Source organism: Dunckerocampus dactyliophorus, chromosome 8 (assembly GCF_027744805.1).
Source record: "Dunckerocampus dactyliophorus isolate RoL2022-P2 chromosome 8, RoL_Ddac_1.1, whole genome shotgun sequence".
Taxonomy (NCBI): Eukaryota; Metazoa; Chordata; class Actinopteri; order Syngnathiformes; family Syngnathidae; genus Dunckerocampus; species Dunckerocampus dactyliophorus.
This window is the reverse complement of record NC_072826.1, coordinates 12,250,739-12,265,219: the sequence shown is the minus strand read 5'-3', so window position 1 is coordinate 12,265,219 and position 14,481 is coordinate 12,250,739. Positions and strand designations below refer to the sequence as shown.

At 43.0% G+C, this 14,481-nt stretch overlaps 1 protein-coding gene across 1 annotated transcript in view; it reads left to right on the top strand.

Moving 5' to 3' along the window:
* Nucleotides 1–14,481, top strand: part of ece1 (endothelin converting enzyme 1) — a 39,648-nt gene that overhangs the window by 12,927 nt on the left and 12,240 nt on the right. The window contains exons 2-6 of the mRNA XM_054783452.1: nt 3,338–3,476; nt 8,714–8,926; nt 9,008–9,132; nt 13,658–13,804; nt 13,947–14,012. Of these exons, the coding sequence (XP_054639427.1) occupies nt 3,338–3,476; nt 8,714–8,926; nt 9,008–9,132; nt 13,658–13,804; nt 13,947–14,012 (690 nt within the window). The remainder of the gene's footprint in view (nt 1–3,337; nt 3,477–8,713; nt 8,927–9,007; nt 9,133–13,657; nt 13,805–13,946; nt 14,013–14,481) is intronic.

Here is a 14,481-nt window from a genome sequence, read left to right as displayed (position 1 = left end):
CTACCAACTAACAGCAAGAGATCTAATGGCATTCTAACCTACACTTAGATTTTCTGTTTAAGGCTTAAATATGGCTTCATATTTTTATCCCATTTGGCCATAACATTGATAATAAGAGTTGGACCAGCTCTCAGTCTAACCCCATTGAGGCTGAAAAGTGTTTAAAAAGAACCCATGTCTGAAGCCAAGCTACTAAACACATGCTTCATGTTGATATGCCAGGATTTTGCAAGAAACTGGAGGGTTTGTGGTGTAAAGTATATTGTTTTATCATTACTATAATGATGTGACCCCAGCTTGAGGGGTAAGGAAATAACATAGTAGATAGTATGTGTGGTGAAATGAGACGAAAACAGTTCCCTTCTGGTGTAAAAGCCTCATAATCTTAATGACTGCATATTATATGCCCAAAGGCATTTCTGTATGGGTAATGTCTACATTTCACTGATTTGCAATCTTGATTTTACTGGCCAGTATTGCATTAAAATATTACTGTGATATTATATTATAGCCAATCTGGCAGAAGTTAACTAGTCGTGAACGCAACGTGAACGCACTATGGTCTGTAACCCATGTGCAACCAATGAGGACGGTGCCTATGTCAAAGTGTATCTCATTCAAATGAACAGGTTAACTTTTTCACCATCTCTTAGAGCAAGTCGGGGAGGAATTTTCTGTAGCCTCTGGGATCGTCCTTGTGAATTTGTGTTAATAACTAATCATAATGCCCAAAGTGATGTGTTCTAGTCCGCAATTCCCTCTCCCACACTGTCCATGCCTTCTTTTTTCTCGTTTATGCCTTCTTCCTGCTCTTTCCGCCTTCTTCTTGGTCTCTGGAGTTCAGCATTTTGTAGGCCCCTTGCAAATAGAGGAATTAATTAAGATGGGGTGGTGCCTGGTGTTGTGTGGTGTCACGCAGTGCAAAGAGGCACCAAATAATGCCACGACTGCTTCACCGATGCGGAAAATAGTGGTGACAATGCATACCCATGTGGGAACAATGTGCGTCCTGCCTCCTATGTACACAAGACGTAAAAAGTAATTGACTGAGTTGTAATAAGTTGTGTGGGAGGGCGGCATTTTGTGCCAGTGTACACACTATTTTCAGCCACACATTGTGTGCCAAGTGTGTAAACAGTTCGCAAACAGTGCTTAAACTTGTCGTCAACCTTCTCAGGGTTGCCATGTAAATGACACGCATTGCCACAGCTAATTGCGGGACAATGCGGAGGCAAAATGCATGCAAGTGTGAACGCCGCTTATGTAATGAAAATTATCGTGAATTCCAGTGTATAAGCCACTACTTTTTTCTTTGAACCCTGCGGCTTATACAGCAGTGCAGCTAATTTATGGCTAAATTCTTTTTTTTTTTTTTTTTTAACCCCTGTCCTGTCCAGCCTTTAAAGCAGATAGAATTGTATACCTAAATGCCGTCAAGTGCTCAACAGATTTACTCTGCCAGAGAGAAGTGTGATATACACTTCCCCTGTCATACAAAATTTATTCGACCTTGATGCTTGTTATAAAGCAAATTTGGACAGAGACGAAGAGAAAAGGAAACGGGGGGGGGGGGGCAGAGTGGACAAAAACAAAAAAAAGAGAGACAAGAGACAAGGACAACAGCAGCAACAACAACAATTGTGACAGAACAACAGAAACATACAGAACGACATCAGCAAATAAATGTCCGTGACAACTATAAAGACGAACAAGGATAAAGGACAAATCAATATCAACAACCACAATGACAAAGCTGTCAATGACAATCAGACATAATAGCAGTCATGAAATGATGAACTATGACAGTGATCACAATGACAATACTGCATTGAAACAGTCGCACACAATAGCAGTCATGAAATGATGAATTATGATAGTGATCACCATGATAATACCGCAATGAAACAGTCACACATAACTGTAGTAATGAAATGATTATCCATGATAGTGAATAGAATCAAAGTTACTGTAATGCACATCATTGTAAAAAAAAATATATATATATATACACACATACATACATACATACACATACATACATATATATACCGTACATACATACATATATATACATAGTCATACTGCTGATATCACCGTCGCTGTAATAAAACCAACAACATAATAACACCCTGGTTAACTCAGTGAGTAATGTGGGGAAGTACGTATGTACTGTGAGTGTGCATATGTACAGGTATCTCTGTATGTGAGGGAGACTTCATATATATATAAAGGTGCAGGAATGTGTGGGCGTGTAATTGTCACTGAGAATGCATGAAAGGAAAGGGGCCGCCTTCCACCTCCCAGAGAGCCCCGCCCCAAATAGCAAGGCCGGGCCCCGGCCGCCAGAAGGCCACCAGGACCATAGGGGCAGGCAGCACAAAGATCAGTGCCCCAAGAGCCAGCCCAGAGAGCCCCCCCCCCCGGGAAGACCAGTAAGGGGCCGAAGAGAGGTAATCCCAGCCAAGGACAGGGCGCCAGCGGGCCGGAGGACTGCCAACCCCTGAGACCAGCAAGAGATCACACCCCACAAAGGCAGACGGGTACCGGGGGCCACAAACCGGCAGGCCCAGAGACGCCTCCACAACCGGAAAGAAGCCCGCCCGCGCCGGAAGTGCCAATTCCCGCCCACCGCCACCCCCACCCCCAGGGAGCGGAGCCCGGCCCGCCCCGGGCCAACCCCCGCCCGACCCCCGACACAGGGCCCCGCCAAGGGATGCAGGAGGCACACCCTCCACCCACCCGGCGGAGGCACGGGCGGCAGAGATGTATCGCCCAGCACCTGACCCCACGGAGCAAACCCCTGTATGCCCCCCCCCCCCCCCCCCCCAAAAAATAAATAACTAAAATAAATAAATAAATAAAAGTACACACACGCACGCACATACACACTCCTACGCACCCACACACACGCACATACACACTCCTACGCACATACACACCCCTACGCGCACGCTCATACACACTCTTACTTATTCAAGCGCGCACACACACACACACACACACACACACACACACAGTGGTCGACTGCCCGACACCCGGAAGCCCCACCCTATCCCCCGGCTAAATCCCCCGGCTAAAATTATGGGTAAATTCTAATCTTGTGACATCTTCTTTACTTCAGAAGTACTACTAATTGTGAGAGGAAACAATTAGAAGCGAGGAAACAATAGATGCCTAATCTTTGAGTAGCCATTGATGCTGTAGGGTCTCTTTGCATCATCCTGTGTACTTTTATGAGGTAGACTGCATGTTTTTAATCAGCCAAATTTTTATTTTAGTAACAGTAATATGATGTTTTTTGCATTCCACAACCCCCTAAGTTGTTTTGTGTGTGCAGGTGACTCTTCTGCAGGGGCGCGGCCTCACTTGTTGGCCAGACAGAACGTCACAGGAGAGGAGGCTTCTGTTTCTAGTGTGTGTCCTGTCCGTGGGCCTTTTTGTATTCCTTATCACAACCGCCATCTTCTACAGGCAGGGTGAGTACTTGTGTAATTTGAGCTTGATATTAAACTCATGGCAAGCATATAAGCACTAAGGCAAGCGGTATATTTGATCACCACTTGCTGGCTGGTTTCCATATAACCATAGACAAACCCATTGCTGTTTGGTGAGAACAGGATTTTTTGTTGCTGTTGCTGTTTGAGTCACTCTACCGTCAATGGAACCTTCTATGGCGACCAAATCAAAACTGGCACAGCATAACAATTTTTGAAATGTAATTATAGAATAATAGTGATCGACCGATAATTGGCCCGGCCGATGTTATTGGCCCATATTTGGCATTTTGACACATATCGGCATCGGCCTTAGTTTTTAATCCGACTGCCGATAACACTGGTTGACTAATTTTCAAAAAATGTCTGCCTCTGAGATGAAACATATCACCGTTGGTCACTTTTGGGCTGCTGAACAAGAATATGACCATCAAAAATCTTATTAGCTAAAATTTTAAAGATAGGCAAAGTTCTTTACTACATAGTAACGTATAGGGAGTAATACACAATGTGATATGTCTCCATACACTTTATGTGCATACAGTCACAAGATTATGAAGATGCAACTAGGAACTTCTTGTGAAGTGAATATAGGTTCTGTATTCCACATTATGTGGCCTACCTTCATTGCCAATTGTGGACATATGGTGTACCACACGGGTGGTGTATCTTTAAAACAAGAGCTAATGAGCATTTTTAAACATCGTTTTCGTACTCAGTGACCCAAAATTAGCCTAGAATGACTACTTTCATTTTAGTAAAATTTTGGGTGTAGACCCGTGGAAGAGATGCAGCCGAGCCTTTCTGTCTGCAGTTCTGTCCTCCGCATTGTCCCACCCACAGCATCATCTGATCATCACCTATAACAGCCAATCAGCAGTGAAAGCTATGCATGCACTGTGCTCACAGACACAGTGGAGAAGAGAAAAACTTTTACGGGTGAAGAAGCTCAGTAGAGCAGATATACTGTATGTTTGCATCCCAGCTGTCTGGCAACACTGCACTACAAAAAGGGCTGGCCAAGTATTGGCCAAATATTTTTTGGGATGAAAAAACGACTTAAAAGTAGTGAAATTATCTGTCAGTAAGTACAGTAAGTACATTTTACTTGGTTTTGATCTTGATCCATTATTGGCTTCAAATATCAATATCGGTTCTCAGCTTCCTTGGCTACTAAAAATCAGTACTGGCCATGAAAAAACATATCAATCTTTAATTACAACCTTGGAAAAGTTAACATTTTGAAAAAGGCATGCAAACAGATAGCAGTCATAAATAGCAGTATAAAGTGTAGAGCACAAGGCCCAGCAAAACTGTATACCCTCATAGATACCCCCTGAATATTTCTATTTACTGTGAAACCAAAGAAAATGTCCTTGAGAATTTTGTGTTGCCTAAAAGAAAAACTCATTTAATTGTTTTCCTGCTAGGCCTATGCTACATAAAGCAAAATGACCTTAAAGTGTATGTAATAGAAGCTCTAAATTATTATTGGGTGGGAGGTGGTTTGCCACATTTCAAACTGTGTGGAAACACCACAGCCACACTTTCACCTCTGCTTCCTGCAAACGCATCTCAACCTTTCCACTGAGCGCCAACATTCCTAGATAAAGCTGGTGGATGCGCCATCTCGCGTGTTGGTTTCCTCTGAGTTGCCAGGGGAAGCTTGGTGCCACTTCCTGCTATTCACTGCCATGTGTCACATCACTCGCTGCCATAAGGGAAGGAACAGGGATAATCCTCCTAGGGGTGCTAACCTCTTGACTACGCGGAACTTTGTCTCCATTTGTGTCTCACACCTTACCAGGCTATGAGGATGCCTTTTGTGCACCCCGCTGAAGACCCACAGTAGTCTAAAGATGTAGTTTAAAAGTTGATTTTTATCTCCATCAAGCACAAGCTTCAAAGGTTATGTTTTTGCCGGCGTTTGTTTGTTTGTTTGTGTTGAAAATAACTTCAAAAGTTCTGGCTGGGTTTGGACGAAATTTTAAAGGATTGTCGGAAATGGGATACGGACGAGCTGATAAAATTTTGGGGGTGACCCGGATCAACGTCTGGATCCAGGAATTTTCTCGAGGATTCTTTAACATTGTAAGACCATTTTCGGCATTTATGCATATAACTCCACAAAAAATGGTCAGAGCACTTGGGGAAAAAAATACAGCATAAGTTTCCAACAGGTTCTACAAAATATCAAAGACAGATCCAAATTATGTAGGAATATTATTTTGGTGTGAATCACAATATGGGGGGAACTATGGCACTTGGCGGAGGTCTGCGCTCTTCTAGTGCTTTTCTAGTTGTTTTTTTTATTGTGATTATTTATTTAAGGCACAGGCAACATTGTCAAAACTGTCCTGGATATTAAATACATTTTATAACTCAATCGGCTGTGAAAAACTAAAGGTGAGGTTTTGTTTCTCTTGCTGAATAATTTTTTTATTAGCAGGATCACACAAAAACTAGCAACTAGATTTCTTCAAAACTGTGTCATGGACCACGTAAGGCTGTTTGGTGCAGAGCCAGATAAAAGAGTGGAGTTTAGTTTCACTTTTTGTCGTTACAGTCTGCTTGCTTTGGGTCCAAATGGGGACATTGACCCTCCAGATCCAGCAGATGGCGTTGTGGTGAAATAAGTTTGTGGTGCTGTAACTGGCACCCACGGTGTCATGGATGTTACCGCTCCCTATAGGACTGGAGTACAACAGCATTGGCCGAAATACATGTTTTGTTTTGTTTTTTTTTCCAGTCAAATATGTCATACAGTCAATTTGTTCACCTTTGACAGTGTGCTCTTCTAATTTCAGTATGTATTGTTGCATCAATATGATAAAATAGCGCAAGTAATTGTCAAAATGTCTACAGTATTTTGACACACCTGCATCCTTCTGATGTTCTCGTCCAATTTCAGATCAACATTTGCAATAAAAGTGACTGTTATAATAGCCTTTATCCTGCTCGTCAGGCATGCACTAAATCCTAGCAGGCTAGAGAAGGTCTTTCTCTAAACCACGTCCACATAATCCACATGGCTTTCCTGTTATTGTATTTATTTTATTATTTTTGTTTCGTTTTCGTTTTTTGAACTCTTTCTTTAGAATTTGTGTCTTTGGTTATAGATAGTATTTTGTAATACAACCCTGGTATGTTTTAGAATACATTTTAAAGTTGTCCTGTTTGTGTCCAAGGCCATTAATGTTCTTGCCCCAGCTTATCGTGTAAATGTTTGTTACCAATCCAGGCAAGCTTTGAGTCCTGAGGATGAGATGCAAAACATCTCACATACGCTCTCAACATGCGCTCCCTAGCTTTGGAACTTCCTCCTGCCTGAGCTACGGTCCAGCACGGAGCTAGCAGTTTTTAAATCTCAATTAAAATCTAATTTATTCAGATTGTCATTTGACAATTGTGTGCTCTTTCTCACACAAACAAGTTCAACCAAGTCCACAAACAAAAAATATAATAAATAAAAATACTATTTTTCTTTTACTCTGACTTGAATTAGTGGGACTTTTGAGATTGTTTGCCTTGAACAATCTTCTTCAAATCTGGTTTGTATTTTGTTGCTGCCACTTGAAGCAGTTGGGTGTCACAAGGGTGTCAGTCTGAACAGATCCATGCTTTGATTTCACTTGTTTCAGGGTAGAAAATACAGACTCGCAGATGTATATTCACCTGAACATTGGCAGTATCTTCAGTGCAGCCCATTTAATATTGGGGTATTTTTCCATTGGCACACTTTTCCAGAACTGAATGGCCCCTTCCCTTAATGCAGATTTCAACTGGTCCTCCTTGCAAAGATCGACGATCTCTAACTCAGCCGCAGCCTCATCTGTGACTAGAGGGGCTTTCAAACAGCTTGTCTCAGCATTAAATGGGTTGACGAGGAACGTAATCTGTGGCCTTTTCAGTTGTAGATCACAGAACTTGGCCACAAAGCTTTCTTGCAGGTTTCAACCAGTGTTACATATCTGGCTCTTTGCTTATTTAAGGCAGCTCTAGTGACTTTCCCACTGACTCTTAGCAGAGTAGGAAAATGTGTTAAATCTCCCTTTTGAATATGTGTCTTGAACAGCTTCAGTTTGTTGACAAACGAAAACACACTTTGCATCAGGTCAGGCAACATTTCTAACTTACCCTGCAAAGTAATGTTCAGTTTGTCCAAGTGACACAGCATGTCAACCAAAAAAGCCAGGTCCAAAATCCACTCATGGTCCGAGAGCTCGGGATAGTCCTTGCCCTTCTCTTTCATGAACAGTTTAATGACATCTAAAAGCTGAAAGAAGCGAGAGAGCACCAGGCCTTTTGAAAGCCACCTCACAGCGCAGTAAAGCGACAGGTCTCCTGGAAGACCTTGGTCTAGCTCAGCGATGAGATTCTTGAATTGCCAGTGGTTAAGCGCATGTGTGCAGATGAAGTTGTCTATTTCCATTACAAGCTTCCTGACATTTTCCAAATTCAGTGATTTACACACAAGTTGCTCCCTGTGGATGATGCAGTGTAAATTCCAAAATTCTGGAAATTTTTGGCCGGCTTTGCAGAGCCCTACAAGCCCGTTTACAGATCCAATCATAGCTGGTGCACCATCCGTGGCTATTGCAGTTAGTTTTGAAAGGGAAAGATTTTCTTTCGCAAATGCAGCCATCATTGTTTCTTTCAAATCTATTCCACGAGTCTTGTCTTTTAATGGCACAATATCAAGAAGTTCTTCTTTTAGCAAACAATCGTTTGACACAGTCCGCGTAAATATTGCCAAAGCGCACACTACTCTAATGAACTCAAGCAAAGTGTGCATGCAAATACCGTAATGAACTGAACTTCAGTATGCTTTCATGCCTTCATAAGAGCCGGCGGATTCGCCCCCCCTGTCATAAGGCATCTTTGAGTAAACTTCCAAGTATCATTTGAGTATCGTATTGCCGGGCCGAGTGCCCTGGTTTTCTGTAATCACAATATGGTTACCATAATCCAGAATAAATTATTTTTATGAAGAGAAGTGTTCCCTCTAGGATGTGTGTTTTGGCTTGAGCCTCTTCATAAATAGTGCATTCCAGATGGTCTGAAAACACACGTGTATATTTTAGTTGTTCAGCTTTGGAATAGCTTCCCATTATTCAGAGTGTTGTTCAAAAATGTCTTATCAAGCCATTGGCCCGAATTACAGAGCGGCTATAATGGGAGAAATGTGCTTTTACAATACAACTCTTTTCCCTTTGCAGCTCACCCGGGCATGTGTCTGACGGACCCGTGCATCACAGTGGCCAGCGCAGTCACGGCGGCCCTGGATCGCTCTGTGGACCCCTGCCATGATTTCTACAACTTTGCCTGTGGGGGCTGGGTGAAGAACAACCCCCTCCCTGAAGGCAAGTCCCGCTGGGGGCCTTTCAGCAACCTGTGGGAGCACAACATGCTTATCATGAAGCATTTGTTAGGTGCGTGTGATCCATCGCATATTTAACAGGGGTTTGTCAAACCAGCAGAACGGATTTTATTTCCTTGTTCTATTTGAGCAGAGAACACAACAATGAAAGGGTTGAGTCAAGCTGAGGAAAAAGCCCAGCGATATTATCAGGCCTGCATGAACGAGACCAAGATCGAGGAGTTAGGAGCAAAACCATTACAGGAACTCATCACACAGGTATGCATGTTCATTGTGACATCAAAGGGAGTTAGGAGCAAAACCATTACAGAAACTCATCACACAGATATGCATGTTTATCTTGGCCACTGTTCAGAGCACAAACGATCGATTCAGCATTTCTACGCTTTTCACAACCTTAGATAGAGCCAATTTTTCAAAGAGACAATGGAAGTAGAAATAATCCAAATAGTCCTGAAACCTTTAACTTTACAGGAGATTTTTTAAAGTAACATTTTAATATTCTCTTACAAGTATATGATATGGTTTAATTTATTTACAGGTTACATTGGACTAGTGCACATTACAATTCACAATTCCACATATCCGAAAAGGATTAGTAAGAAGCAGAGTTTATTTAATCCTACCCCCTCTCCGTTTCACATATTGCTGATATATTAGTTCACTTACTGTATTCTGAATTTACTCAAATATCGCTTGATGTTACTGTACTTTGCATGCATGCGTCTGCTGTTTGTGTAATTTAGAATATAGTATTTGTTGCAGCACAGATATATATCATTCTCCAATCTAGGCCTGTCATAACAAATTTTGCTGGTCAATAATGAAGTGTTTCAAATTATTAAGAACTCCACCCTTTTCCGAGCGAGAACCATGGCCTCGGACTTTGAGGTGCTGATTCTCATCCCGGCCGCTTCACACTTGGCTGCGAACCGATCCAGTGGGAGTTGAAGTTTACGGCTTGATGAAGCCAGCAGGACCACATCATCTGCAAAAAGCAGAGACCCAATCCTGCAGTCACCAAACCGGAGCCCCTCAATGCACTGGCTGTGCCTAGAAATTCTGTCCATAAAAGTAATGAACAGAATCGGTGACAAAGGGCAGCCCTGTCGGAGTCCAACCCTTAGTGGAAATGCGTTCGACCCTATAACACAGGTTAATTAGGTGGTCCGGTATCCCATATTCCCGGAGTACTCCCCACAGAATTCCTTGAGGAACACGGTCGAATGTCCAAGTCTACACATGTAGACTGGTTGGGCAAACGCTCAAGAGTGTAGAGCTGGTCTACAGTTCCACGACCTAGACGAAAACCACACTGCTCCTCCTGAATCTGAGGTTCAACTATCCGGCGATCCCCCTCTACAGAACCCCTGAATAAACCTTACCAGGAAGGCTGTGAAGTGTGATCCCATGATAGTTGGAACACATCTTCCGGTGCCCCTTCTTAAAAAGGGGGACCACGACATGTCCACGTGATGCTGCAGAGTTGTGTCAACCAAGACACGCCCACAGCATCCAGGGCCTTAAGGAACTCCGGGCGGATCTCATCCACCCCCGGGGCCCTGCCACCGAAGAGTTTTTTAAACACCTCACCAACAAAAGTATTCCTTCCACCAGTCCACAACATCTCGAGTGGAGGTCAGCAGCATCCATCCACCATACACGGAGTTGACCATGCACTGCTTCCCCCTCCTGAGACTGTCGATAGTGGTCCAGAATCTCTTCGAAGCCGTCTGGAAGTTGTTCTCCATGGCTTCTCCGAACTCCTCCCATGTCCGAGGTTTTTGCCTCAGCGACCCCCATAGCCACAGACCGCTTGGCCTGCTGGTACCCGTCAGCTGCCTTGGGAGTCCCATGACCTGATAGGACTCCTTCTTCAGCTTGATGGCATCCCTCACCACCGGTGTCCACCAATGGGTTCTGGGATTACCACCACGACTGGCACCAACCATGTTACAACCACAGCTCTGATCAGCTGCCACGACAGTGGAGGCATGGAACATGGCCCACTCTGACTCATTGGGGACTTTGCCAGATGTTTCCAGCAGACCCTCACAATACGTTTGGGCCTGCCAGATCTGACCGGCATCCTCCCCCACCATCAGAGCCAACTCACCACCTGGTGGTGATCGGTTGACAGCTCTGCCCTCTCTTCACCCGAGTGTCCAAAACATGTGGCCGCAAGTCCGACAACACAACCACAAAGTCATTCATCGAACTGCGGCCCAGGGTGTCCTGATGCCAGGTGCACATATGAACACCCTTATGCTTGAACATGGTGTTCGTTTAGTCCAATAACAAAACACTTCTTGGGTTCAGATCAGGGGGGGCGTTCCTCCCAGTCACACCTCTCCAGGTCTCACTGTCGCTGCCAACGTGAGCGTTGAAGTCACCCAGCAGAACAAGAGAATCCCCCGAGGGAACACTCTCCGGTACTCCCTCTAAGGACTCCAAAAAGGGCGGGTATTCTGAACTGCTGTTTGGCGCATAAGCACAAACAACAGTCTGCACCCGTCCCTCCACCCAAAGGCGAAGGAAAACTACCCTCTCGTTCACCGGGTTAAACGCCAACGTAGAGGCCCTGAGCCGGGTGGCAACAAGAATTGCCACCCCTGCCCGTCTCCTCTCACTGCTGGCAATGCCAGAGCGGAATAAAGACCAACCCCCCTCAAGAGGACTGGTTCCAGAACTCTTGCTGTGCTTTGGGGTGAGTCCGGCTATATCTAGCCGGAACTTCTCCACCACACGCACCAGCTCAGGAAGGAAGGACACTTGTGCAGTTGTATTCAGTGTTAAAAAAAAATTATATGGCTCTCACGGCAATGCATTTTTTTTAAAATATGGCTTTCATGGCTCTCTTAGCCAAAAAGGTTCCTGACCTCACACATTATGTTAGAATCTAACGCTGACTCTTTTATGAAGCGGCTCCACACCTTACTCTGCCCCTCTGCCTGGGAAATGAAAATACAGTATATACAGCACATTTGGTGCATTTTGGTAATTAGCACAGAATTTGATACTATAGCTGACCATTTAAAAATAAAGACAAGTGGCTGCATTGGGCTGAAAGTGATAACACATAGGCTAATGTGAGGTGTTTTTAAGTTAATACATTATGTGTTTATAAAATGCTTATTCACAAAAACATCTTATCAGTATCAATTAGTCGTATTTACTTGTTATTGAAAAGTTTCATCTGCAACCACTGAGTATTCGCAAACAGCTCAAAAACAAATGCTTAAGCAAACATGAAACAGTGAAAAAAAAGTTGACCAAAATAAGATATAATCAACACATGTATCATGTTACTAGACATAATACAAGGCACTAAACTACATTGTATGTAGCAAGGTAGCTGCTTTCAAAACATGCAATATATCAAATTACAACTAAAACCATTACTTGGAACAGTTTTATTATTTTCCATTAACTTGTGAATGTATGAGCCCCTGTAAATCCTGCATGGAAGTATGAAGTGAAGTGGGAAGCATATAACTTTATTTAACTTTAAAACGCAGTATAATACTGTAGTCTTATATTAGATAATGGTGCACGTGTGGCTTTATGGTTGCGTCGATCTTAATCTTCCAAACATAATTTACACAACCTCAAAATGCTGTATAATAGTCTTAGATAATGGTGGACATAATAATCAATAATTGGTTATTTCACAGAGATGCAACTTACAGGACTACCTATAGTTTATTTATTATCATCCAGTGCTACTTGCCAGTGTTACTCTTCTGGTCATTATATTTGCTTTTGCAGTTGCAGCATGGCTTCCTCCAAATCTTAACATGATAAACTAAAATAAAGAAACATTACTAATAATAATTCAGTGGGCATTTTAGTAAACTGAGAGAATAAATGTCTGTCATGTCACGCCATCATTCGGTATGGACATGCAGGTAAACAGAGATAGGAAATGTGAAATGAGATGTTACATAACCATAATGAATATGCTATATCATACATTCACATATCCTCAGCCTTAATAGTTATTCTAAAGGAATGCAAACTTTTTTTTTGGATCTTCTATTGCTTTTTTGTGTCTTAGTCCTTATAAATGAATTAAAACATATAACAACTCAACAGATTTACACCAACTCAGCTATATTAATAAATATACATTGTCATATTGCTTCATTAACACAATACATTTATGCAGTGCACATGACAACTTTAATACATGACACCCGCAACAACGTTTGTGAAAAGCAACATGAAGTGCACTGAATACATTGGTAAGCGTCAAATATTGATGTTGCAGCATATTTAATTGTACACACACACGCACACACACACGGCACGAGCAAAACAGGTTCATGAAAAGTTTATTAATACTCACCACTTGTTTGTGAAGGGCCAGGCACTCGGGCAGGGAGCAGCACAGAGAGACACACAAGAAAGGAGCGACAGAATCTCCATGCACCAAAAAAGTTAATATATCGGTTACATACTAACTGATATTGATTAATTGGTGATATGTCATAATCCGCCCACCTTATAAATCGGCCGGGCTCTAGTACTGAGCAGCTGGGACATAAATGTAGGGGCTGTGATGGATAACAGATAACATGTTACATGTCACTTTAACATGACGAGTTCATAACTGATAATGTTGTTGAAGTAGTACTTTTCTGTCATTGTTGGATGTGAAGGAGAATATATAATCATGTTACGCTCTACTAAAAAAGTGTGAGCCCTGAATAGGAATAGGAATAGGAATAGAAGTCCCTTCCTTCTATTTGCTTCAGCCTAACTAAACCGCTGCCTCTTCTAGATTGGAGGGTGGGCCCTGACCGAATCCTGGGATAAAGACAACTTCCAGGAAGTTCTCCGTACGGTGTCGGCAAACTATCGCACCTCGCCCTTCTTTACTGTTTTTGTCAGCACAGACTCCAAGAACTCCTCCAGTAACATCATCCAGGTAAGGTCACTCATCTCAGCCATTCTCAGTTGCTTTTACAAGCTGACAACGTGGCTCACATTGTCTTGTTCTTCGCTTTGCAAGTCAAATTGTCAAAAAACAAAACGCAAATAGTCACATGATGTTTCTTTTGCCGCCGCAGGTGGATCAGTCCAGTCTGGGTCTCCCTTCACGGGATTACTACCTCAACAAAACAGCCAACGAAAAGGTACTGCAGTACTACACCTACTAATGAATGAGTCAATATGTGTTATATATGTGTTATATGTGTTGGCATGTTGCATGTTGGCCACACAGTCACAGTCTGGAGATCGGGAAGACCTGGCTTCGATTCTCCCCTGGGGATTTCTGTGGAGTTTGCATGTTCTTCCCTGTGGGTTTTCTCCGGGTACTCCGGTTTCCTCCCACATTGCTAAACATGCATGTTAGGTTAATTGGTGACTCTAAATTGTCCATAGGTATGAATGTGAGTGTGAATGTTTTTTTGTTTATATGTGCCCTGCGATTGGCTGGCGACCAGTCCAGGGTGTACCCTGCCTGTCGCCCGAAGTCAGCTGGGATAAGCTCCAGCATGCCCCCGCGACCCTAATGAGGAGCGGGATAGAAAATAAATAAAATACATTTAGGGTAGGACTAATCATTTTGACATGGTTGTAGATCAATTCGTGGTGTGATGT